This window comes from Saccopteryx bilineata, chromosome 2, assembly GCF_036850765.1.
Source record: "Saccopteryx bilineata isolate mSacBil1 chromosome 2, mSacBil1_pri_phased_curated, whole genome shotgun sequence".
In the NCBI taxonomy this organism is placed as follows: domain Eukaryota; kingdom Metazoa; phylum Chordata; class Mammalia; order Chiroptera; family Emballonuridae; genus Saccopteryx; species Saccopteryx bilineata.
Genome location: NC_089491.1, coordinates 273,871,756 through 273,898,656, shown reverse-complemented (window position 1 = coordinate 273,898,656; position 26,901 = coordinate 273,871,756). Strand labels below are relative to the sequence as shown.

Here is a 26,901-nt window from a genome sequence, read left to right as displayed (position 1 = left end):
ATCTCGTCAGGTGCCTGGTCCTGGTGCCTCTGTTCGGTGTGACTGACAGATAGCTCTCCTGAGAATCAAGAGCATTGCCAAATCCGGTTCCCATGGGGGGGGCAGTGACAGGACAGGAGAAGGGGTCAGTTCCTTCATGTCTGGTGACTGCATGGCTGACCAAGAGGCCCTGGATTCTGCCCTGAGCACTGGACTTCTGTGAACTCATTTAAACTTCACTCCAGCCCTTCGAGGGGATTCTATCATACCCATTTTATGGGTGAGAAAATTGAGGCGCACAGGGGAACAATGATTCTTCCACCGTCACCCAGCCCAGCACTGGGTCATCAAACAGTCCCTGTTTGCAAGAGCCGTACAATGTGAGGGGGACCCCACCGCCCCAAATTCCCTTCTGCTGGAGAAAGAGAGAGGGACACGTGGCTTTTTCTGGCGACTTACTTACTGGGTTGGCTGTTTTATCCCTCAACAGGTAAGAAGGCCGGTAGGTGAGGAAAACACAGCAGGATTTTGGGATTCCAGGGGCTGGTCCAGGCCCAGCTGCCCTTGCTGAGAGATGCAGCCAGGGGAGGAGGGCAGGGACCAGAAACCTTTTTTTTTTTTTTTTTTTACAGAGACAGAGAGAGAGTCAGAGACAGGGACAGACAGACAGGAACGAAGAGAGATGAGAAGCATCAATCATCAGTTTTTTGTTGTGGCACTTTTTTAGTTGTTCATTGATTGCTTTCTCATATGTACCTTGACCATGAGGCTACAGCAGAGGTAGTGACACCTTGCTCAAGCCAGCGACCTTGGGTCCAAGCTGGTGAGCTTTTGCTCAAACCAGATGAGCTGGCGCTCAAGCTGGAGACCTCGGGGTCTTGAACCTGGGTCCTTCCACATCCCAGTCCGACGCTCTATCCACTGCGCCACTGCCTGGTCAGGCAACCCTTTTTTTTTTTTTTTAAACCATTTTATTGTGGTCTGTTAGACATAAAGGAAAGCTGTACCTGTTGAATGTACACAACTCGATGAGGTCAGAGATAAGCGCACAGCCGTGATACCATCGCCGCGGTCTATGCTTGGATCTCCTCCCACACTCTTTACGAGTGTCACTCTTGTTGTTTTAGCGATGCCTGGAGATCTGCTGTACAGCGTAGTGCCTATGGGTTACAGTTCACGCTGTGTGCTTAAATATTTGCTGAGAGGATAGATCTTCCTTGTTTTCATATTACACACACACACACACATACATGCACACACACACATACACCCACACACAGACTGGGGTTGTGTTCAGGGGATGGTGGAGAGGGTGTGATGGGACTACCTCCTCCCTTTGGTGTTTCTCTCCGTGGGCCTGTGGTTAAAATTTGAGGATTTCCATCCTGGGTGACACCCAGCCCCGCCAGCAGCCTCCAGGCTGAGGTCTGAATTCTGCTTGCCAAGTCTGTGCCTGGGGGCTGGGCGAGAGTCACCCAACCTCGCTGGGCTCAGTTTCCCCATCTGTCACACAGGGAGGTCACCCCTTCCCCTAGGAGGTGACTCCTGCACAGTGTAGGGGCAGCCAGTGGGCCGGCGGTGGCACGCAGATGGGCGATTTGGCTCCTGAGTATGTGTGTGCTTGATTTTGAAAGATAAGCTGTTGACATTGAAAATATTTTGGGGGTTCCATAGAAGGACCTGGCCTTCCGGGAGCTCAGGAAATGTGGCGGGGGGCGGGGGGTGCTGGAAAGCCTGAGCCCTCAGGACCGCAGAGGCCTGGGGGTGGGGTAGCAGCTGCCGCCTTGCGTTTGGGGGTGACCCCCAGTGGCTCACCACGGTCCCCACCGCAGTGCTTGTTCTCTTGGGTCCCAGAGACCACGTGCAGGTCAGAGCTGAGCCTGGGACAAGCCTTCTCCGGCCCACAGCTGGCCCACAGCCACCACGGCTTCTCTCCCTGCACCCCACCCCCAATCTGGTGGCCTTTGCCTCACGCTGAAGGGGTCATCAGTAGTCCGTCCCTGTGGAATCCGGCTCCCCCTTCCCCACCCCACACCGAAGCCGGACCTTCCTGGACAAAGGTCGGGGTGGAGGCTGTGCCGGCCACTCACTCACTCACTCACTCACATCTCCATGAGGAAACAAACACAGTAATAACGCTCCCGGTGGTGGCCTCGAGCGGCTAGGGCGCTAGTCCGGGACGTGCCAGCGTCGCCGAGAGTCGAGAACAGCCCCTAGCACGCAGGCACACCTGAGCAAGGCTTGTTCTGTTGCTTTGTTCATATCTCATTGTTTAGTTCCCTTTGTTTATACCCTAGTGGATGCTCAGGTTATAAACACAATCCTTGCCGTTCCCACATGTGGGCAGAAAGATGTGTTTATCCGTAAATGACTAGGGCACCTGAAGGGAAGTCTCTGCTTATTTTCAAGACAACCCTGAAGTTCATACAGTATTTTTATATGAAATCCTCCAGGGTTTTATCCTTGGCAATAAATTCAACTTTCCTTCTTGCAAATGCCGTGTCGGTCAGACGAGCCACAGCTGAGCCGACAGAGTCACAAGCCCCTTCTGTCGTCCGGAAAGCTGAGGTTCCAAGGTGACCGACTTGGCTCCGGGCTCTGGCTTCTAACCACAGTTTGCCGGTCGAGGACATGAGACCAGCTGGACCGGCCAGCTCTAGCTCCTTCTGCTTCTTCCAGAACCTCTGCCTATTGGTTCTGGCTGTTTGGGACAGTGAGGGTGGCTGTCCTTGTCCTGGAAGGCCATGTTCAAAAGAAGTTGGAAAGGGTGACGCAAGCCTCCCTGGATGCCTGGCTTTACGACGTTGTCATCTATCTGATGGGCTGGTCACTCCACTTGGCCCGGGCCTCCGAGGGGGCTGGTGATGTGGCCAGGACAGGGGTGGGTGTATTGCATGGCACTGTGGACTACAGAGCTGAGGGGCGAAGCAGAGATTAGAGGCTGGTGTATCGGACAGTCAGACTTGCTGCATGAGCTTCAGGCCTGTGTCTTTTGACCTTTTAGGAAAATCAAGTTTTTGCTAAGCTTTCCCCCATCAGTAGAGTTGACGTAGATTCCTGTATTTCTGGCTTTTCATGGGACGCGGCTCTTGTTCTCATCTCCTGCTCTCCGCCTCACCGCTGTGCTCCAGCCACACAGGCCTCCTGGCTGTCTCCAAACTCTGTCTCGGCGCCTCCCTGCCTCAGGCTTTTGCTCTGGCCGTGGCTCCTACATGGAATCGCCCCATCCAATCCACATGCTCCCCCTCACTGCCTTTAGTTTTTATTTTGGTTTGGTGTTTTGCTTTTGTGTACATTCCACCGACTCCTCTGTTCACAGTCACAGACCACAAAACATGTGTGTTGCTGTGATTGTTTAATCCCTTCCTTTCCCCTAGTTACTAGGGCCTAGTAGAATAAAAGGCCCGCAGAGCCGGGGAATCTCGGTCTGTCTTGTTCACTCCCCTACCCCCAGCGCTTTGACCAGTGCCTGGCAGGTCGTGGGTGCTCAGTGAACATTTGTTGAATGAAGGAATGAATGTTTGTTGAAGGAATGAATGAATGTTCATTGAAGGAAGGAATGAATGAAGAATACATTTGGCCGCAGGTGCCATAGAGTAGCAGTCACCTAACTTCCATAACGTACGGGCCCCCCGTGTGCCAGGGTCCCCTGATCAGGCTGCTGTCATTAAAACACGTAAAACACCAACGTGACTAGATTACCTGTTAACTTGCATCACGTAACCCCCCGGCCCCGACGTGCTGTGGGAGCCAGTGGAGCAGGCCGGCTCCGGGCAGCTGTTCTGGAGCTGCGTGGCTGGCGGGTATAGGAGCCCCGGTCGCCCTCCTCACGGGTGTTGGTCTCTCCTCCCCCAGAACGTGCGCATCGACCCCAGCAGCCTGTCCTTCAGCATGTGGAAGGAGATCCCCGTCCCCTTCTACCTCTCCGTCTACTTCTTCGACATCGTCAACCCCAAAGAGATCCTGGAGGGCGAGAAGCCGCGGGTGCGGGAGCGTGGGCCCTATGTATACAGGTAAGGACGGAGGTGGCCCTGGCAGTGGGGGGTCTCAGAGCAGACGGGTGGTGGGGGCTGTCGTGCGTGGGCCCTATGTATACAGGTAAGGACGGAGGTGGCCCTGGCAGTGTGGGAGGGGTCTCAGAGCAGACGGGTGGTGGGGGCTGTCGTGCGTGGGCCCTATGTATACAGGTAAGGACGAGGGTGGCCCTGGCAGTGTGGGGGGTCTCAGAGCAGACGGGTGGTGGGGGCTGTCGTGCATGGGCCCTATGTATACAGGTAAGGACGAGGGTGGCCCTGGCAGTGGGGGGGTCTCAGAGCAGACGGGTGGGTGGGGGCTGTCGTGCGTGGGCCCTATGTATACAGGTAAGGACGGAGGTGGCCCTGGCAGTGTGGGAGGGGTCTCAGAGCAGACGGGTGGTGGGGGCTGTCGTGCTGAGCCGCAGGGATTATTCTGGGAGCAGGGCAGGTGCAGGGGGAAATGAGGTTGCTGAGAAGTTCTGTATGGAGAAGCAAGGCAGCCGTGATGTGGATGAGGGAGGAGGGGCACACGCATGTGCACATGCACACTCACGTGCACACGCGCACACACACATACACCACAAAGCAAGCAAGGACCTACTCCCCAAACCTGAGCCCTTGGAGGGTCTCAGAGCTCTTCCCTAGTCACCGCGTCATCCAACACATTTACTGAACACCTACTATGTGCCAACCGCTGTCGCAAACAGGGACTAAGACAAAGGTCCTTGCCCTCTGTGCTGACATTCTGGGTTGGGATACACATAATTAATAAGGAAATAAATGTACCATATGAAGGCAAGTGGTGAGTATTAAATGCTATGAGAACCCAGCAGGGTGATGGGACACTGTGCGTGTGTCCACACACGTGTGTGCATCTGTGGTCAGGTCTGGTGAGGTCGCCTGGCCTTTTATGCAAGAGAGTAACCCGTGGAGAGAGGTGTCGCTGGCAGGCTTGGGGGGTGATCGGGCTTGGCTGTGGTGCTGGCAGGTTGGAGATGTGCATGTATATCTGAGGGTCTCCCAGGAAGCCTGGAGTCGCCCCACTTCCCAGCTGGGTCTGCGACTATGCATGGCGGGGGCCTGCTGACCCACCAGCCTCCTCTCCACAGGGAGTACCGGCACAAGAGAAATATCACCTTCAACGACAATGACACGGTATCCTTCCTTGAGTACCGCAACTTCCAGTTCCAGCCCGAAAAGTCCAGTGGCTCAGAGAGCGACTACATCTTCATGCCCAACATCCTGGTCCTGGTGAGGCTGCCCCTTGGCCGTGCCCCTCACACCCGCCCTCGTCCCCATTTCCCCCTCCAGGTGCGGCTTGATCCAGGGGCCGTGTTGCCCAGATGTGTTGGTTTTATGCTCTGGAAGGTTGCCCCGTCTGGGTGGCTACAGCCTTGCACATCCCAGGTTCAAGGCAACAGGGGGACCTTCCCTCTCTACACAACAGCCCCAGCAGATCATTGCCTTGTGGCTCATTGGTTCTGTTGGGCCACATACACATTTGCAAACCAATCACAGCTGGAGGGAGGAAGGTTTCTGTTTGGCCAGGCCTGAGCCACGTGTCTGTCTCTGGGGTTGGGGGTAGATTAACTTAGCACGAGTCCAAGGGCACACACAGTCCTATTCCCAGATGATCAGGGAATGGGTATGGGTGCCCCAGACACCCCCGTGTCCACTGCAGGGGCCCTTTCTTGGCCCAAACATTTTCCTGGATGACCTCTTCCCCTTGAGGCCCGGCTTTGAGTCCAGGGGAATGGCCTAGCTATGTCCAGCCTGTGACCCATGCTGTCCCCTTGTTCTGCAGAGCGCAGCAATGATGATGGAGCATAAACCTCTGAGCACGAAGCTGTTCCTGACCTTGACATTCGGGACCCTTGGCCAGCGTGCCTTCATGAACCGCACCGTGGGCGAGATCATGTGGGGCTACAATGACCCCCTCGTGAACATCGTCAATAGATTCTTCCCAGAAGCGTTCCCCTCACAGGGCAAATTCGGCTTATTCGCCGAGGTAAGTATGGCCCAGAGAGACGTTCAGGGCTTGTGTCCTGTCCTCCATGGACACATCCCGGAAACCAATGACCAGCTTGCTTTTGGAGCTGGCTGGGAAGCCATGGGGGCTGTGAGCTACAAACTGACAGAAAACTTAGCTCAGATTGGCTTAAGCTAAACAGAGAATTTAATGGCTCATATAACTGAAAACTCTAAGGGTGGGTTAAGTGCAGTTTGATCTGGGCTCAAATGATGTGATTGGGACTGAACCTAGACAGTTGGCATCTGTTGCTGGAAAAAGGGGGTCTGGGCCTGACCAGGCGGTGGCGCAGTGGATAGAGTGTCAGACTGGGATGCAGAGGACCCAGGTTCGAGACCCCGAGATTGCCAGCTTGAGCGCGGGCTCATCTGGTTTGAGCAAAGCTCACCAGCTTAGACCCAAGGTCGCTGGCTTGAGCAAGAGGTCACTCGGTCTGCTGTAGCCCCACGGTCAAGGCACATATGAGAAATCAATCAATGAACAACTAAGGTGCCACAATGAACTATTGATGCTTCTCATCTCTCTCTCTTACTGTCTGTCCCTTTCTCTCTGTGACACACATACACATACACACACACACACAAAGGGGGACTGGGTATTGAGGGGGATCATAAATGTCGACTACGGCATTGATACGAGCTGGCTGATTTATCTTAATCTTTTTTTTTTAAAAGATTTTATTTATTCATTATAGAGAGGGGAGAGAGAGAGAGAGAGAGAGAGAGAGAAGGGGGGAGGAGCTAGAAGCATCAACTCCCATATGTGCCTTGACCAGGCAAGCCCAGGGTTTTGAACCGGCAACCTCAGCATTTCCAGGTTGACACTTTATCCACTGCGCCACCACAGGTCAGGCTATCTTAATCTTTATCTGTGGTAACCTGGTAGGATCAGTGATTGATCTCCTGAGCCATGACCTGGTGTAGGGTCTGATTCCTGACCTCTCACCCTGACCGTGGCTCCCTCAACAGCAGGTTTTAATGAGCCCCTGGGGTAGCTCTAGCTTCAACCTCCTCTTTGGGCTCTGCTGATAAATGGGTGGGGAGTAGGATGGAGGAATCATGGTTGTGTCCCTGGCACATGGTAGGGTTCAGGGGGGATGGACTAGCTATGTCCATCCATGTTTTCAAAAAACATGGGTGGACGGGGGCAGGTAGGGATGGTTGAGGGCAAAGCAGCATATCCCAGCTGTCTTCTGCTTTCTGAGGAAGAACACCAATTTCCTTTTATTTTCCCATGGCCAGAACTTAGTCATGTGACCACACCTAGCTGCAAGGGAAGCTGGAAAGTGTACCCTTTTAGCTGGTGAGCCGGGAAGGGAAGGTGGACACTTTCTAGGAGGGATGCTGTAATCAGGAGAGTGACCCTTCTAGAAAGTTCCCAAGTCTTCCTCCTCGAGGTCCCCAGGCTTGAGGGCTGCTCCCCCAACCCCTGTGTCCTTTGGCCCCCATCCTGAGGCTTAACGATGCTGTTCTCCTGCCATGCCCACAGCTCAACAACTCCAATTCTGGGCTCTTCACCGTGTTCACGGGGATCAAAAACTTCAGCCGGATCCACCTCGTGGACAAGTGGAACGGGCTCAGCAAGGTGAGACCCGGAGGGAATGGCGGGGCCACCCAGGCCACCACCCAGCACACTTTCCTCCTGTTAAAACTCGGAGGGGCAGCCACATCTGTGAGGGGGAGCACTGGGAGTTGGGGGTGTCAGCTGCAGTGAAAGCCTAGAGCTCTTGGTTCTGGTGGGCGTGGCAGGAAGCCCACATATTTAGCATCAAGCACGCGCTGGGAACGGAGTTTCTTTCCTGTGGTTCTTTTTTATTTTTCCAGTTATAGTTGATGTTCAATATTATTCGTGTTTATTTCAGGTGTTCAGCATAGTGATGAGACTCCCCTAATATTTCTGGTACCCACCTGGCGCCATATATAGTTGTTACATTATTACTATGTTCCCAGTGCTGTGCTTTACATCCCTGTGACTACTGTGTAACTGTCCGTCTGTACTTCTCAATCCCTTCACCTTTTGCACCCACCCACCCACCCCCCAAGTACCTCCGCTCTGGCAACTATCAATCTGTCCTCTCTGTCTCTGAGTCCCATTTCTATACTGCTCACAAAAAATTAGGGAATATTTCAAAATGAATATGAAGTGATAAAAAAAAAGAAGCATTTGATTTTTTTTTTTTTATTAAACAAGAACATCAGAAAAGCAAACAAGTCAAAGAAAGTTGTTTGATTATGCCAATGGGACGCTAAACCTACTTTGATTTTACGGGTGGAAATGCACTAGACCAGGGGTGATCAACCTTTTTATACCTACTGCCCACTTTTGTATCTCTGTTAATAGTAAAATTTTCTAACTGCCCACCGGTTCCACAGTAATGGCGATTTATAAAGTAGGGAAGTAACTTTACTTTATAAAGTTTATAAAGCAGAGTTACAGCAAGTTAAAGCATATAATAATAATTACTTACCAAGTACTTTATGTCTGATTTTTGCTATGTTTGGCAGAATGAATCTTTATAAAACAACTTACTATAATTAAATCTATCTTTTTATTTCTACTTTGGTTGCTCTGCTACTGCCCACCATGAAAGCTGGAACGCCCCCTAGTGGGCAGTAGGGACCAGGTTGACTACCACTGCTCTAGACAAAAGGCTGAGCATACTGGACTATCCGCACATGCCCCAGTCCCCTCATATTTGTAAGCAGCGTATTTTTGTTCATTTGTTTTGTTTTTTAGATGGCACGCCCAGGTGAAAGTGGGCGGTGTGTATCTTTCTCCGTCTGACATCATTCGCTGGGCACAGTACCCTCTAGGTCCATCCATGCTGTCGCTGGTGGGGAAGGTTTCATGATTTTTTTTTTCCTGTGGTTTTGAATTCACAAAAACATTCCAAAAATATTAAACACTGATGGTATAATCATCCATTGCATGGAAAGATGTTCATGAGTAAAAAAAAAAAAAAAAGTTACATTAGAAACACCAGAAGACACATTTTAAAAATGAAACAATGGAGGTAGGTACAAAGCGCACGCGATACCTCCTTACACTCCCAGCTCCCCTCACCCCCGAACGACCAACCTCCCGACTGACTGCAGAGGGAACCCTCCGTCATCAGGGTCGGAGGCTGTTCTTCCGGTCTGCCTTTACCCACGGAGGTTCCTCTACGTAGACACAGAGCTTTGGTGGGGTTTTTACTTCTCTGAACGCAGCGAGGCCGTAGTGCGAGCGTTGGTTTGGCAGCTTGCTTTTTACACCGTGGTGGCTCTTCCACGTTATGCGTAAATATGATTGTCACTCAAGCCTTCTAGGGGCTCACGTGGGCACCAGGGCCGACACACACAGGCTGGGGACAGATTCCACCCCCTGCGTGCCCAGAGCAGAGGAGTACACCCTTTGTCACTGGTGACACCTGTTTTCATGGAGACTGTTCAAGTTCTCTTGGTGCTTGTTTTTACAATATAAAAAACACACATGTGCACATGATCGACACAGTCGGAAGTATGGAGGCATAGAAAGGGAGATGTCTGGTTCTTTTGTGTTCAAGTCTCACTACCCAGAGGCAGCTACTGTTTTGAGCTGTCCTAGTGGCCATTGTTAGGATTTTAACTGTTTCTCTCTACTCGGCCACCTGCTGCCCTTGTCTGGTTTTAGGAAGTGTCTGATGACTTCCTCTCGGGGAGGGTGCCAGTGTCCCCCCACCTCCCATCTCACCTGGTTGCTCTGTCCTTGGAGATGTGGGTGATAGGCCTATTTTACAGATGAGGTAACTGAGTCTCCAGCCAAGTCGCACGTTCCAGGGCCTACTGTCAGGGAGCAGGCCGCTCTCCTCCCACCGTGCCAGGCCGTCTCGGAGGGGACCGGCTTTTGCCCGGGGCAGGACTGGTAATTGAGCGGTGCTGTCCACTGCAGGGCAATGGCCTGTGAAGTCACAGCAGCAGCTGCCAGGGGTGTGGCACCCAGGGCATTCCTTCGTGGCCCGGCAGTCCTAAGTGCCGTGTGTCTCAACGCTTCTTCCCCGCAGGTCAACTTTTGGCACTCTGATCAGTGCAATATGATCAACGGGACGTCCGGGCAGATGTGGGCGCCGTTTATGACCCCCGAATCCTCTCTGGAGTTCTACAGCCCCGAGGCCTGCCGGTAAGCGGTATCTGGGGCCTCTTGGGGGGGCGAGGGCTACCTCCCAGCCCACATGGGTGGCTTCTGTGGGCCCTGGGGAAGAGTGCTGGCTCTCTGCGTATGCACCAGCCCTCAGCGCCCCCTTAAACACTCTCTGGTTGCACTCGGAAGAGCCGGGCTCCCCAGCTGCCGAAGCCTTTGCAGGATGCAGGGGGAGGCCGCGTGCAGCGATTGGGGTGCTGGTGGTGGTGGGCAGGAAACCATCAGGGTCATGGGGAGCTGTGAAGTGAGGGCACGATGCCTAGCCCTGCGGCAGCGGCTGGCCGCCCTGATGTCCATCGGGCACTGAGAGAGATACCCGGATGCCTGCTTCTCTCCCGGCCCCTCCGTCTCTGGAGTTGCAGCCTCGGAGCGTGGCATGGGGCCGAACGACTCCAGGGGCCCCGGCAGAGGGTGAGCACGCTGGGTCCAGCCTGTCCTCTTCCACGCGGGAATGCTCCAGTGTGAACTTCGACTCCTTCACCTTCCGTGCGAGGGGCTGCTGGGGGCACGGCAGTGATGAGATGGGCTGCGTTCCTGATCCCCGGGAGCACATGTCCTCCTGATGGGGGGGGGCATGGACCAGCGGGCCCACAGGGCATGTCAGAGCAGGGAGAGATGTTGCTCTGTGTGTATGTACTTTTTTACATGTAGAAATTTCAACCTAGAGAAAAACTGCAAGAAAGAGTGTAATGAGCCCCCTCCATACCCCCTGCCCCCCAGTTTCCACCCGTGTTTTCTCTCCTGCCCCGTCTCTCTCTTGGGGTAGATTTATCCTGGGCCGTTTGAGAGTAAGCTGGACGCCTACACACATCAGTGGATGTTTTCTAAAAAAATAAAGACATTTTCTTTCACAACCGCATTCCCGTCATAATGAGGAAATTTAGCGTCAGCATAATACCACCAGCTTGGCTGGTGCTATAATAAAAATATCACATAAGTCCCATTTGCAACCTTAAACTTACTACTGACCATGTTAAAAAAGAGTAATGAGAAATAAGTAAAATTAATTTTAACAGTATGTTTCGTTTGAGCCAGTATGTGCAAAATACGATCGTTTCAGTGTGTAAACAATGTAAAATGTTACTGAAGGGACGTGTTACATGTTCTTCGGCAGCAAGTCCTAGAAGCCTGGGATGTGTCCTGCACCTGACATTCTTGCATGGACTCCCTAATTTCTCTTATTTTCCTCCCCCCCCTTTTTTTTTAAAGTGAGAGGACGGTAGATAGGCTGACTCCCGCATGTGCCCTGACTGGGATCTACCCAGCAACCTGTCTTGGGCTGATGCTTGAGTACTGAGCTATTTTTAGCAACTGAGACTGATGTGCTCCTATGCACCCATTCTCAGTGCCTGGGGCCAGTGCCTGGAACCAGTCGAGCCACTGGCTGCGAGAGGGAAAGAAGGAGAGAAGAGGGAAAGGGAGGTGGAGGAAGGAGAAGCAGATGGTTGCTTCTCTTGTGTGCCCTGACCAGGAATCAAACCCAGGATGTTCACATGCTGGACTGACGCTTTATCCACTGAGCCACCAGCCAGGGCCGTGGACTCCCTAATTTCAAGGGCTCTGGAACCATGTGTGATAAGTGGCTGCCCTGGACACAGCGGAAGCAGCGCCGTTCTGGTCCAAAGTCCATATTCAAATTCTGGTGTGCCTGCAGCTGGAGGAATGGGTGGAGGGAGATCCGGTGGGCAGCATGGAGCTGCTTCCTGAGGAAGTGACAGTGGAGCCTGAACGAGGCGCTGAAGTTGTAAGGATTCGAGGGGAGAATGTTTCAGGGGCAGCAGATGCAAAGGCCCGGGGGCAGGTGGGAGCAATGAGGCTGAGGGCTGCCATGAAGGGCAGGTGGGGGCTGCAGGGCCCCATAGTACCCCTTGGGCCATGTGGAGGACGTTGGATCTCACTGTAGATGAGACTGCATGAGATCACCGTGCCACATAGGGATGTGACACGTTCTGTTCTTGTTTTCTGTGATGGCTTTGGGGACCCAAGGGATGGCAGTGCAGGTGTGGTGGAGGAAGTGGCTCAGTGTGGGTTATCCTCAGCAGAACCACGTCCTGGGTGTCACCAGTGCCTCTCCTGTCCCTCCCCCCGCAGGTCCATGAAGCTCGTCTACAAGGAGTCAGGCATGTTCGAAGGCATTCCCACCTTCCGCTTCAAAGCCCCTGACACCCTGTTTGCCAATGGGTCCGTCTACCCGCCCAATGAAGGCTTCTGCCCGTGCCTGGAGTCAGGAATCCAGAACGTCAGCACCTGCCGGTTCAGTACGTGTCACTCCGACCCCGGCGGCGGGAGGGCCGGGTCGGGGGTGGGGGTGGTGTGGAACTTGCTGGCCGGCTTATCTGCTGTGTGCTCTGCTCTGTCCTCTGCACTCTCGGTAATCCCATCAGCCCAGAGATAACCAGGGCAACTGAAAGATAACTTGGAAAGAAAATAAGTCCTGTATATTAGCCACTGTCTTAATTAACCCCCGCAGACCCAGCGACCTAAAACAAGAACCACAGTGGCAAACGGTTCTGTGGTTCAGAAGCCCGACATCCATCACGTCTCTCTGCACCCCCTCTGGTGGTCACATCTCTTTCTCCAACTCTCTTGCAGTTGAAGGTCCCTAGAGACCGTGGCATCTAGGCCACAGTCGTCCCTCTTGCGAGGGCTGCTGACCAGCAGCCTGAGTCCCCTGGGCTCACGTGCTCACAGGTTCCAGGGACGAGGATGCAGGCACTTGGGGAAGGGCCCGGTTCTCCCCACACACACACACACCGTGGCGTGCGGCTTGAGAATGGGGCTTTGGGGAAGGGTGCTCGTCCCATCTCGGGAGGACAAGAAGCTGGCCCGATGGTTCCGTGAAATCGCATTCGGCTGTGTGCGGCGTGGGGTCGGGCATGATCTGTGTGCAGGCACCGTGGTCTCTGGCATCATCGGTGTTCTTCAGTGCCTGTCCCCAAGATGCCTGGCCTCAGTTGCTCCATGTAGACGCCGAGAGGTTAGCTCCACTGCCATCTCCTCACCGTCATGCAGGTGGTCAGCAAGCCTGGCCGGCTCTGCCTCCCAGAGAAATCCCAAGTCCTTCCCCTCCTATCCCTCCACCCTCTTGTCCCGGCCATCGTGTCTCCGACCGTGGGTCCGAGCCTCTCCAGTTCGCACCCCTGTTTTATTGCTGCAGCTCTAGTACGATCCATCCCCGGTACTGTCCAGCACGGTCACCACTGACCTCTTATGGTTTTCTAAAGTGAAATCGACTTGACTGAAATCAAATAAAAAAAGGCAGTTCTTTGGTCACAGTGGCCATGTCTCAAGTGACTGCCACCCACACATGCCTAGTGACTCCCGTATGGGGTGGACGGCTCAGAAAGGGAGCATTCCACCCTCACAGAAAGCTTGGCTGGACACCGTGCCTGAGAGTAGCCCGAGGGGCCTTTCAAAGTCATGATTGCTACCTGAGTCCCTGCTTCAAATGTCTCCATCCCCCCCATCCCCCCAACCCACCAGCCCGCCCTCTCACGTATAACGAAGACCTTGCTCAGAACTCGGCAGGACCTGGCCTCCTCTGCCTCTCAAGGTCACATCTCCCCATACTCCCCCGCGAGCTGTTCTTCACACCTGCGTGACCTCATCATCACACACTGGCCGGAAGGACCGCACAAGTGCGAGGGGGATTTAAGGATGTTCACACAAGGTGTTTTCTGTTGCGTTGAAATAAATGCCTGTACGGAGAGGTATGCCAATGGCCCGCACAGTTGCAAATTCCAGAGAGTGAATGCACCCCTGTAACCAGCGTCTTGATCAACAAAGATATCAGGACAAGCCCCAGATACGCCCCTCCCACCCCATGCCCCCTCCTTGTCACTGGCCCAAGCTGCCGTGCTGCAGCTCTGCCTGCCCTTGGTCTCTGCATGAATGGAATCTGAACATACATCCTCCATTTCTCTCTCGTTCTGGCCCCTGTGCCCCACTTTGGCGTTGGTGAGGTCCATCCCTGATGTGGATGTTGTGGGCGCCCTGTTTATTGCTGTGTAGTATTCCGTCCTGGGAACGCATCTCTGTGGCCTTACCCTCTTTATTGTCCGCGGGCACCTGCGTTTCTGGTTTGTTTGAACATTGTCTTCGTGCTGCTGGAAACATGCTTCTGCGTGTCTTTCGGTGCACCTGTTCCTGCATCTCTGTGGCATCTAATCTGAAGATAAGAAATGCCCGCCTGTCTCCCTTTCTTGGTTCTTGAAAACTTCTTGAACCCAGGGAACTCTCTCCCCTCAAACCTCTGTGCCGTGTAAGGACCTCAGACTTGCCCAGCAGAGCCACCTCATCGTAATCTGTGATGATTCTGAGTAATTAGATCTGGCGAGATGTACCATAAAGCTATAAATTAATTAGCACGTATAACCTGGGCGGGTTCCTCTCAGCCTGTTTGAAGATAAAATGGGATGAAACCTACGCCTGCATGCATGCTAAACTACTCACAAAAATTAGGGGCTATTTCAAAATGAACATGAAGTGATAAAAAAAAAGAAGCATTTGATTTTTTTAAAATTAAACAAGAACATCAGAAAAGCCAACGACAAGTCAAAGAAAGTTCTATTATGCAAATGAGATGCAAACCAGCTTTTATTTTATTGGTGAAAATGCACTGTCCAAAAGGCTGAAAGTACTGTAGTATCTGCACGTTCCCTGATCCCCTCAGTTTTTTGAGCAGTGTATTAAAAAGTCACGTGGAGCCAGGACAGGTGCTGGCATGTTGATCCAGCACCCTTCCGTCTCACACCCCCCCTCCCCCAGCCTGGTTGAGAGTTGCCACCTTCAAGGGCCTGGCTTGGTGACTGCCTCCCTCACCGAGGCCCTAGACTTGCTCCACCTGTGAAAATGGGGGTCCCCATGTTTGCTCTGATGGTCTTCTTTCACGGTGGAGGCAGGAGAATGGGAAATGGAGTTTTCCAAACTGTGGGACATTGTCCCTTGGGATGCTGAAGATGACCTCAAAGGGACAAGGAAGTGGCCTTCACTTCAATCACGTGGATCTCCACTACGGAAGAGGGGCTTCTGTTTTTCCTTCTCTTTCTGTCTTTCTGATTCTACCTCCAGGAGATCTCTGTTTGTTGTTTGTGCCAGGCAGGCTAGAGCATTCTTTTTTTTTTTTTTTCTTTTTCTAAAGCTGGAAACAGGGAGAGACAGTCAGACAGACTCCCGCATGCGCCCGACCGGGATCCACCCGGCACGCCCACCAGGGGCGATGCTCTGCCCCTCCGGGGCGTCGCTCTGCCGCGACCAGAGCCACTCTAGCACCTGGGGTAGAGGCCAAGGAGCCACATCCCCAGCGCCCAGGCCATCTTTGCTCCAATGGAGCCTCGGCTGCGGGAGGGGAAGAGAGAGACAGAGAGGAAGGAGGGGGGGTGGAGAAGCAAATGGGCGCTTCTCCTATGTGCCCTGGCCGGGAATCGAACCCGGGTCCCCCGCACGCCAGGCCGACGCTCTACCGCTGAGCCAACCGGCCAGGGCCTCGAGCATTCTTTTAACATGCACCTGTCTCTCTTGTTAATGGAGAAAGAGCGGGTCTCAGAGTCAAAGCCCAGTGCAGGGAGCAGTGTCTAGTTAGAAGGTACAGCGTTGACTGGTGTCCATTGTGTTTATTCCTGTAATTACTTTCTCACTGGGGCAAGTGTTGGCTAGTTGCGGCTCAGAGACAAAGCGCCTCGCGGTCAAGTATAGCTGTTTACGTGAAGCAATGGCTGTTGGTTCTAAGAAGCCCATTCTATAACAGTGTGTGTGTGTGTGTGTGTGTGTGTGTAAGTAATCTGGATACACCAGAAAGGAAGCATTACCAGGATGGACCAGTTAATGTTGGGAAACACGAAGGCAATGGTTTTAGAAGGACTCTGGGAAAAAATGAAGCCGGACATTGATCAAGTCCCAGCTTTTCTCTGAAACCAATGCTCGGTTCTGCAAAGAAAAGCAGGAAGAATCAGATGGTTGAGGTTGCCAGACATGGATGGGAACGCCGGACTGGTAGCCGATGGGCCCGGTCTTAGGGAATGAGACCTTATGAAGTTTTTTTTTTTCATTCTTTTTTTTCTTATTAAGGCGAAGTTCCCGTACCATAAAGGTGACTGTGTTAAAATGTACAGTTCAGTGGCATTCAGCACGTTCACGATGATGGGCAGCCATCACCGCCTCTATCTAGTTCCAGAACATTCTCAACACCCCCAAAGTAGACCCGGGCCCCACGAGCCATCACTCTCTTCTCCCCATGCCCAGCCCCTGGCCACCCCCCCAAGTCTGCGTTCTGTTGACGATTGCCCTGCTCTGGGTCCTTGGGAGTCGGTGACAGCCTCGTTAATTCATTGGCCATCGGCCTACCCCCCTCTCCCCGCCCTGTACGTTGTCCCGAGCTCACAAGGACGCACTGGTGTTTGCCTCACTCTGTCGATTGATGGGGAGCTTTGACCTCATGTCTCTGGGTCTGAATTTCTCACTCAGGGGCCCGGGTCAGTCCCTGTTCCTGGCGTTCATCCCGTAGACCGGTTGCTGGGCGAGAGCAAAGCAGGTGTGTTTGTCTTCTCCCCTCCCGTGGACGTCAGGGAGGCCTGGCCGCAGGTGTGCACACCTGAGCCTGTCTGAGCGTTGCCGCGTTGCCTGCAGGAGGCAGCCTGGGCTGCGTGGCTTGGCAACCAAGCTGCTCCACCCCCTGCTCAAGTTCAAACCTGGCCTCGACTTACCTCTATATCCTCAATTCCTGCAACTCCCTCCACACACTGCCCGCTCCGTACGCACGTTCCACCTCCGGCCTTTGCTTCCACCAGCCCTTCGTCCTGGAATGCTGTGCCCTGACCTCTGCCTGGCGATCTGTGGCGTCTCCTGTCCCTTCCTTCGATCGTCCCAGCAACAGACCCCCGCAGCTCCCTGCTGCGTCATTGTTCCCGTGGCACAGAGCTTGTCCCCTGCTGGGTTCCAGTGCCTGGTGCCTCTGGGGCACTTTTCAGACTGAATGAAGGAATTCTTCCTGTCTAGTTATTGTTGTTTGCATCTCGTCATCGTCTCAGGGTGCTCTGTGGACAGTGGCTGTGTTTTGTCATCTGTGCGTCCTCCTGCGTCTGGTTCTGGGCCTGGCATGGAGCCTCTGGATGTACCAGCATGCTCTGCTTGTCTGACACCCTCGCTCTGCTCTCTGCCTTCCAGACGCGCCCTTGTTTCTCTCCCACCCTCACTTCTACAATGCCGACCCCCTCCTGGCGGATGCAGTGCTCGGCCTCCAGCCCAACGAGAAGGAGCACTCCCTGTTTCTGGACGTCCACCCGGTGAGCCCTTGCCGGTCAGCCTGTCAGAGGGTGGGGGGATTAGTGCACAGCCGGTCCCCACCTCTCCTCTGAGGCACCGAGCTGTTGTAGGGGAGGGTGATGAGAAGCCAGGCTTCCTTTGGCTCTGATCACTTCTAGTCTCTCAAACCATCAAAGGTCTGTACTTTGCTCTGATTCCATAGTTCAGGAACTCCGTTATCTTTTTTTAAGGGAATTGTGTCTATAAAAGATCACTAGACAGTAAATTAATTAGGAATTATCAGCCTGTAAATTACATTGGGACAGCCCTCTGGTTACACCAACATACCATAAAGATCTTTAAAAAAAAAAAAATTTTATTGATTTAAGAGAGAGGAAAGGAAAGAGAGAAACATCGATTTGTTGTTTCACTTATTCATGGCATTCATTAGTTGTTGGTTCTTATATGTACCCTGACCAGGGATCGAACTTGTAACCTTGAAGTATCGGGAAGACAACTCTAACCGGCCCAGGGCAATTCGTTCTTCGTTGTTAGAAATGCTAAGACTTTTTATACCGTCTTAAAATTTCAACCAGTTTTAAAAACTTTTATTTTTCAATTACAGTTGACATTCAGTATTAATTTGTATTAGTTTCCTGTGTACAGCACAGCAGTCAGCCAATCATATACTAGACTTATTGGGGAGATAAGTCTACCCATCTGGCACCTACTTAATCATTACCAGTGTTATTGGCTGTGTTCCCTCTGCTCTACTTATGTGACTATTTTATAAACTGCCAACGTGTACTTCTTAATCCCTGCTCCTTTCCCACCCAGACCCCCACCCCAAATTTTGACCAGTTTTCGGAGGTGTTTATTATAAAGCTAATGGCTGGGCTGTTTTCCTCTTCCCTCCTGGTGCCTCTCTGCCTGCTGGCTTTTGGGGAATTCCAGCCAGAGCGCACTCCCCATCAGGGCTCCCTGGTGGGTTTCATCTCAGTGCGTGGGCTCTCCTTCCCCACGATGAGAAACAGGCAGTTCCGTCCAGGAGGCCAGAGAGAAGCTCGCAGCTGTTCCGCAGCTGCCCACGGCGGGCCCTCGTGTCAGGTCAGCGGGGCAGGCAGGGAGAGGAATGGCCTTTCAGTTTTGTTGTTGTTGGGGGCGCTTTGGGGAGGATGGCTGTGGGGTCAGTTCACTGCCTGTTAGGCATTAGCCCCTGAACAGAACGTCTGCGGAAGCTGCTTCCGTAGTGGTGACTTTTGTGCTCCGGGGCAAGGTATGTGACCGCAGGGGGCTCCTGGGTCCGCATTTCTGGTCCCTGAGGTGCCAGGAATCAGGCAGGGCTTTGCCCGCTGAGACATGACCCGGCAGCAAGTGGAGGAAGTACCAAGGAGAGGCGACTGAGAGCCGGGCAGAGACCCAGGATGTAGAGTCTGTTGTAGGGGGCGGGGGCAGCTGCCACCAAGGCCACTTCCAAGTTGGATGATTTGCTTGGAAGACTCTTGAGCCTCAGCAGAGTCCCCGTCAGGGTCCTGTCCAGCGAAAGGTCATGGAAGGGAAAAGCCCACGGTGTGGAGTCTCGGGGACCAGGCAAGGCTCCCAGCTGAGCCACACAGGACACGTTTAATTCCTCCAGCCATGAGTTGACAACACATGTGACATGTCATCTATCAGGGAAGCCTATTACAGACTCAGCACCCAGAGTGTTATCATGGGCTGGTCACCTAGGCAACCTCTGCCTGGCAGGTACCCAAATCCCAGACTTCTCAAAGGAAAGCAGGTGTCAGCATAAACCACACTGTTTGTATGAACAGTCCAGGCCCAGAGAGCCCCTCTTATCAGTTAGGGCGTGGGGGGAGCCCTCCCAAAATCCAGGTCCTGGGTGCCAGGCGGGGGCCAGCTGGGCCTGCCACCCTTTGTGGGGAGGGTGGCCCTGGGCTGCTGTGTTAATTCTTCTGCACAGGGTGGTCTCCTTCCCATCTTGCCAGGTTCTCAAGTTCATTCAAACTCTCCCAGGTCCAGAGAGCCCAGCCGTCTACCTGCTTCTCTGTGCCACCGGGGGCCCTGGCTGTGGTCAGAGCGCCGGGCTTTCCCACCGGCATGCATGATGATAACACAGCCATTCGTGGCTCCAGTGTGGCTAGCTTGCAGACCTTACTGTGCCCCTGCAGAATCCTGGGAGGTGGTCAGGGCATGTCCACCGAACAGCTGGGCAAGTGTGTCTGAGCAGAGTGAGGGTCCCCTGGCCTCACACCTGGCTCACACCTTCCTGATTTGGGTCCTACACGTATGTCACTTCCATTGTTTTCTTATTATTTTAAAAGTGGTCTCATTAAAGAAAAACAGCTTCTGCATAAAGGAAGCTTCCTATCACTCCCTCAACTTGGAAAGTTAGAGATTCTCCATAAAAAGAAGAAGGCCCATAAAAAGAAACACAAGGGCCCTGGCCAGGTAGCTTAGTTGGTTAGAGCATTGTTTCTGATACGTCAAAATTGTGGGTCCCATCCCTGGTCAGGGCACATACAAGAATCAACCAATGACGGCATGGATGGGTGGAGCAACAGATCGATTCCTCTCTCTCTCTCTCTCTCTCTCTCTCAAATCAATCATTAAATAAAACAGTTAACAATACACGCAAAGAAAGAATGTTATTAGCTTGGAGATGATCTGGAAACATTGGGAGAGAATCGAGAAGAGACTATCTTAACCTGCACATCTATTTTATTTAATTTGGAGGGTGGAGGGAGGGGCGGTGACTGCAAGTGTCATTCCGCACTTGAGGCAGCGTGATTATAAGAGGGCAGACGAAAAGGATTAGGATTTTTCCATCCAGGGAGAGGCTCACTATCTGGAGGGGCCTCTTGAGGCCGTTTGGGAAGCGTGTGTTTACGCTTTAGGATTTAGAGTGAGTAGAAGAGACCCCGGGGCATGGGCTTTGACCGGGGACCAGAGAGAGGGGACTCAGCAGGTGTCCCCGGGGCTCCAGGGAGGCCGGGTGCTCACTGTGTGTGTTGCCACAGGTCACGGGAATCCCCATGAACTGCTCTGTGAAGCTGCAGCTCAGCCTGTACATCAAGGCCATCAAAGGCATCGGGTGAGTGGGGCTTGTTCGGAGGTCAAGGACTCGGGACTCCAGCCACCTCCCCCAGGACCGGAGCTGGCCCTCCTGGATGTGGCACCTGGTCCCGGCCATTGTTCCCCTAACAGGAGTCTTCCCTCTGTGCCAGGGCCCCACCTGCATCCTGACATCTCTGCCCCTTGTTCTCTCTTAACTTAGCGTAGGCTGCACGTCCCATCCGAGCTGTTCGCCATTCAGTAGAGTGGCACAAATTAATTCCCGGGCGGCAATGCCAAGTGTCTGACCGTGGAAACTTCCCAGACAGCATTCTTCCCTGTGACAATTCACTTTGCGGGACGAATTTTTTAAGCACCAATTTTTTTTTTTTTTTTGGAATAACAGCTTTACCGAGGTTTAATTCACATATTATAAAACCCACCCTTTAAAAATGTACAAGTCGGTGATTGGAGTATATTCACGGAGTTGTGCAACTGCCACCACCGCTGTTTTAGAACATTTCCATCCACCCTAAAAAGAAACCCCTTCCCCGTGAGCAGTCACTCCCCGCCCTGTTCCCCTCAGCCACCGGTCCACCGGTCTACTACTTTCTGTCTCAATAGACTTGCTTGTTCTTAGCATTTCCTGTAAATGGAATCCTACAGCATGTGGCCCTTCGGTGTCTGGCTTCCCTCACACAGCCTCATGTTCTCAAGGTTCATCCACGTTGTAGCAGGGGTCAGTGCTTCCTTCCTTTTTCGTGGCCGAGCCATATTCCACTGGGCGGATGGACCCCGTCTTATTTATTAGTTGATAGACCTTTGGGTTGTTTCTCGTTTCTGGCCATTGTGATGAGTGCGGCAATGACTATTCGTGAATACGTTTCTCTGTGGGCACGGGTCCTCAGTTCCCTTGGGTAGATGCCGAGGAGCAGAATTGCTGAGTCAGATGGCGATTCTCTGTCTAGCACAGTTTGAGGAACTGCCAGGCCGTTCCCCACAGCGGCTGCACCGTTTACATTCCCACATCCTCGTCAACTCTTGTTGTAACTGTTATGTTTTGACCGAGCTGGAGTACAGGAGGACCCGGGTTCATCATGTTGTCAATGTCCGTCCTTCTTAGCATGTTTGAAATAGTTTTATTTTAAAAAATGATCCCCTAGAAGGATTCCTGGGCTGCAGGAATGTGGGCTTCTATGCTGCTTTGTGAAATTCCTCTCAGCTGGAAAGAAAAACACTGTCAGACAGCAGTGGGGGGTTGGGGGATGGGGGTAAAAAGTGCATGCATCTTCACTCCCACGGCTTTCATTTGCATATATGGGGGCTGCTCAGTGGGTTAGTTCTTGAGGGATCCGTGGGCTGAGAACAGCACCCCACACGCATCCACTGCCCAGGCTCGAGCTCCACGGCCCAGGCACTCAGCACCTGCTCTGGTAGTTCAGATGCACCTGGGTGGGCAGGTGATGGAGCAGAGAGGGCAGGCTGGGTGGGCTGGAGATGGGGCTGGGCTGGGGCGAGGACCAACCACTGCCCAGTGCCAGGGGAAGGGGCCTAGTGCAGTCTCACTCTACACCTTTTCAAATCCATTTGTTCAAAATCTGGATTTTTCATAGGAGCTCCCTCAATTTTCACCTGTTAGGAGAGAATTCAAATTCAAATGCTACTGAAGCCAGCAGAAACCATGAATGGGGCTGGGTGCTGCCTTCGGGGGGACTTTGGGCTGCTTACCATGCCCTCTGGAACCCTGGTCTCAACTGCGGTGCTTATCGCCACCTGCAGGGCAGATGAGGAATGGGCACGGAGCAGGTGTGGAGATGCCCTGCCCCGCCCAGCTGTGCAAACTGGGACATTTTCAGAAACGTCCGTGCTGTCTGCTCACAAGATCTCTATCTTGCGATGACACGCTATTTGCATTTAACTCATAACAGCTTTTACAAATGCAGATAAAGAGGCCAACGTGGATTTTTGTAGTGTGTCTTCTCTGCAGGTGAAGCTGTGTAAATTCATTGCACAGCACAAAATGCGACGCAATGGATGGCCCGAGAGATTTGATTTCTTTTTTTAATTGATGGCCTGAGAGGTTTTTGAGAGCTGTGACCTAGAATCTGGCTGTCTGCCGAATCTGGTTCCCGTCCCCCGCTGTGGCATTTAATAACAGCAGCAGTAGTGAACTTGGAGCACTTTCTAAGTGCTGGGTGTTTTTCTAAGCACTTTGCTTGGGTTAGTCCTTGCTAGAGCCCTCTGAGGAGTTTTGTTATTATCCCCACTTTATGGAGGAGGGGACAGAGAGGGTAGGAGAAAGCCCCCAAGGAGAAGGTGCCCGGGGTGAAGTCTGGCAGAACCAGGCACCGGAGCCCGGGGGAGTCACAGGGGACACACTAAAATTCCTCAGCAACAAGTTGAGATGACACATGTGAAATGTCATCACCAGGCAAGCCTATTAGAGACTCAGTGCTCTCAGCATGTTTATCAGGGGCTGGTCACCTGGGGACCCTCTGCCTGGCAGGGACCCAAATGCCAGGTTCCCTGGAGGAAGGCAGGTGTCAGCATGAACCACACTCTTTTGTATGCTGGGTGCACTGCCATTCTGAAGAAAATCGGGGTTTTGTTTCTAAAGGAATGACTGGCTATCAGTGGGGTCACGGGCAGCCCCCGCCACTTAGGTGTTTTTGATTGAAGGAGGACTTGTGCGATTGTCAGGTGGCTCCCTGCCAGGACACACCCACCCCTCAAGCCTGTGCCCACCCCTCAAGCCTGCACCCACCAGTGGCTGTGTGGCTCCGCCAAAGCCCTCCAGACCCTGGAGCTCATAGGCTGCGTGTCCAAATGTGCCTGATGGAAAAACACCCTGATGACACGTCCCACTGGCTTTGTCTCGCTTATTTTCAGACAAACCGGGAAGATTGAGCCGGTGGTCTTGCCGCTGCTGTGGTTTGAGGAGGTAAGGCCACCTCGCTGTCCCTGTGCTGGGCTCCCTTGAGCGTGGCATCTGGTACCCCAGCGGGGAGCCCATGTGGGCATTTGAGGCGGGCGATGGGGGGCGTTTGTGGAGGAGGAAGGCTGGGCCAGGGGAGCCGGACTGTGTGACCTAGAACAACCCCACCAGGAACGCCACACTCCATAAGCACTTTGTCAGTTACCACACCAAATCAGAAGGGTCACTTGAGATGGGGCAGGCACAAGCTTCCTGAAAGTAGAAGACTCCAGCCCCAGGGTGCGGCCATTTTTTAAATGTGCCATGACCCCTTCTCCTTAGACAAGGGAAGCTGGTTTTCAGGGTGTCAGCTTTTCACATGAACTTTCTTTTCTCCCAGCTCTTCGGGGTTCCTCCTGGCCTAGCTCTGTTTAAACTAGGGTGAGCTCTGAGCCAGAACAGGCAGCCTCCGGATGTCAAGTTCACGGCACAGCCTGACGTGGGCTTCTGGGAGGCAGAACTCTGCTTCTCCATTCGGGGTTGGCTGGGCTCCCTTTCATCCTGCGGGCCTGCCCTCCTGGAGATGCCTCAGAATCTATCCCGGTTCAGTGGGTGGGGGAAATGATGGAGAGAATCCCCCAGGGAAGTTTTTCACCAGCCAGGCTTGAAAGGGCTGACATCACTGTGCCCATGTCCCATTGGCCAGAATGCGATCACATGGCTTGCCAATTGCAAAGGAGTCTGGGAAATGTAGTCTCTGTGTATGGCTCTTGAAGAAAGGGTGGCGCCAGCAGGATTGGGATGGGGAAAGGGTGAGGGGACGGAGGGATGTGTCATGGGGCAGCGGCATCTTTGTGTGGCACCAGCCAACATGTTTGTCGTTCTCCCTCTCCAGAGAGGGGCCATGGAGGGTGAGACCCTTCAGACCTTCTACACCCAGTTGGTGTTGATGCCCAAGGTGCTACACTACGCCCAGTATGTCCTCCTGGCCCTGGGCTGCGTCCTGCTGCTCGTCCCTGTCATCTACCTGATCCGGAGCCAAGTAAGTGATGGCCAGAGCATGGCCCAGGTGGAGCGGCCTGTGACCTGCCTGCTGTGGGAAAGAGGGGTTTGCGTGGGATCTCCCAGATGTCTCTTCCTGGTGTCCGTGTGGACACTCTGAGCCTAGAGCCCACCTCCGGCAGCCGTCCTGGTTCTCTGCCGGAGGCGGGGGAGCTGTCGCTGGGCCCTTGTCATCTCCTGCATCCTGCATGGCCATTTCTCTGCCTCTTCTGGGAGTCCTGGGGGGAACCTCCATTGGAGGAGCTGCTGGTGGGTTTTGGGCTATGAGACTTGGTACTTGAATAGCAAGTTCATCAAGTGAGCGCCTGCTGGGTGCCAGGCTCTGTGTCAGGTGCAGGGGATGCAGCACAGTGAATAAGACAGACGCAGTCCCTGCTCCCATGGGGTGGGGGCTGGCATTCCAGGCAGGGAGACATAGGAAAACTAGGTGGATAAGCAACAGGGAATTTTACTGATGAGACAGATGAGAGAATGTGACGGGCTAGCACCATCCTGTCCGATTGGAACACAACCCGAGCCATGTGTGTGATTTAAAATTTCAGATTTCTAATAGCCACATTTAGTAAAAATGATTCATTTTAATCAAGCATTTTATTGAACCTGAATACATCCAAAATACGACCGTTCCAACATGTAAGCAATATAAGAATATAAATATTTTGCACTATTCTTCTCATGTGAAGCCTTGAAAGTGGTGTGTATTTTTCTCTTACAGCAGGTCTGGATTTGGACTTGCTCCATTTCAAAGGCTCAATAGTCATCTGTGGCTCCTGGACCGGACAGCACAGCGTCCAAGGGGATTGGGGACCACTACAGAGACAGTGTCAGGAAAGGGGCTTCTTGTCCGAGGTAGAATTTAAACTTAGATGTGAATGTTAAGGAGGCATTCAGCACAGAGTCACAGAAAGAGTTCCCCATGGGAAAGAATGGCCGGTGCAAAGGTCCTGAGGCAGGTGTGAGTGAGGAGTTCAGAAGAGACCCCACAGGGCCAAGGAGGACGGTAGGAAGGAAGATGGTGTCTGACAGGGGCCAGGGGCAAGTGACCCTGGGCCCTGTCTCACAGTGTGAACAGCTTGGAATTGATTCCTGGGAGGCAGTTAAGGAGAGGAGTGACTGGGTCAGCTGCTATGTGGCAAGTAGGTCACTGGTGGGAAGAACAGAAGCAGTAGGGGTCCCCTGAGGAGAGCCAGAGGAGGGAGGGAGGTGGCTGGGACCAGGGTGAGCACAGTTTATTTTTGGAAGGAAGTATAGTTGGAGAAGGGCTCTGCAGGCATCCGACCTCTAGAGGCAGGAAGAAGAGGGGGTGACAACAAACACCCATTCTTGACTTGATGATATCCATCTATCCATCCATCCATCCATCCATCCATCCATCTATCCATTCATCCATCCATCCATCCATCCATCCATTTATCTATCCATCCGAGGCTCTGACAGCCCATTGGTGAGCAGCTGACTTGTTTCGAGGCACCACACACAGTTTGGGGGACACAGAAATGGCTAGAGCCATGAGTCTGCAGACCAGAGGGGCAAGACAGACTTGAAAGAGTTCCTGTAGTCCCATGGTGACAGGCCTGTGATCCTGGGACTCCAGGGGCAGTGGGGATGGGTGAACAGCTGCACAATGGGGAGGGGACACTCCTCAATGCAGGGAGTCTTGAGAAACCATTTTGGACAAACCATGAAACCAGAACCATGAACCAGAAAGCCACCTTGGTGGCCCCCACCTTGCCTTGGTGACCCCAGGTTGGGGGCCTTGGTGGGGGATTCCACCCAACTCCTGCTGTCCCTGGGCACTCTGCAACACCTGCTTTCTGCCTTCACTTTGGAAACAGCTCTTTCTTCTCTTTCTTTGGGGCAGCTTGCACGCTCGCTTGCTTGCGTGGCAGTAATAAACCTCTCCAGGTGCCTTACCTGGGCTTTCGGACCCAGATTCCCCTCCCTATGGGGGAAAAGGGGCATGCTGGCGTGAGTGAGGGTGCCAGCTCTCGCTGTGTCGCAGCCTCTGGTGTTGGAGGATGAACACTGGGCCCAACAAGATGGCTGGGTGCCCCCGTGCTCTGTCATTGTCCCGGTGACAGCTGGCCTGAGTGGGCTGACACTCCAGTGAACAGAAGGGAATTCCCTGCAGTATTTTCTACTTAAATTATGCTGGAGGGCAGAAGGGACCAGAAGCCAGAGCTCCCAGCCGGACCTGCCTCCCTGGGTTTGTTTCCACTAGTGAACACACAGCTGGCTCCTGGACCGGCTGGTGAGGGGCGGGGCCAGCGGAGGGGACCAAGGCAGCCTCTGCCTTCTGTCCCCTCGCTCTCTCTCCTAATTGCCCATTGGCAGGGGGGCCCAGAGGAGAGCGAGGACACCCTGTGAAATGCTGGCTTGGGCCCCTCCCCTGCCTTACTCCCCCCCTCCAGATCCGTGTCTGGCCCCCAAACTCAACGAGAACGCCATTG

At 53.3% G+C, this 26,901-nt stretch overlaps 1 protein-coding gene across 2 annotated transcripts in view; it reads left to right on the top strand.

Moving 5' to 3' along the window:
- The window catches only part of SCARB1 (scavenger receptor class B member 1), a 63,541-nt gene that overhangs the window by 31,133 nt on the left and 5,507 nt on the right, over positions 1–26,901 (top strand). For both annotated transcript variants that reach the window (XM_066260818.1, XM_066260817.1), the window contains exons 2-11: positions 3,835–3,992; positions 5,105–5,246; positions 5,800–6,003; positions 7,513–7,608; positions 10,046–10,161; positions 12,274–12,440; positions 17,344–17,462; positions 20,442–20,515; positions 23,365–23,416; positions 24,285–24,431. In XM_066260818.1, coding sequence (XP_066116915.1) covers positions 3,835–3,992; positions 5,105–5,246; positions 5,800–6,003; positions 7,513–7,608; positions 10,046–10,161; positions 12,274–12,440; positions 17,344–17,462; positions 20,442–20,515; positions 23,365–23,416; positions 24,285–24,431 — 1,275 coding nt within the window. The remainder of the gene's footprint in view (positions 1–3,834; positions 3,993–5,104; positions 5,247–5,799; positions 6,004–7,512; positions 7,609–10,045; positions 10,162–12,273; positions 12,441–17,343; positions 17,463–20,441; positions 20,516–23,364; positions 23,417–24,284; positions 24,432–26,901) is intronic.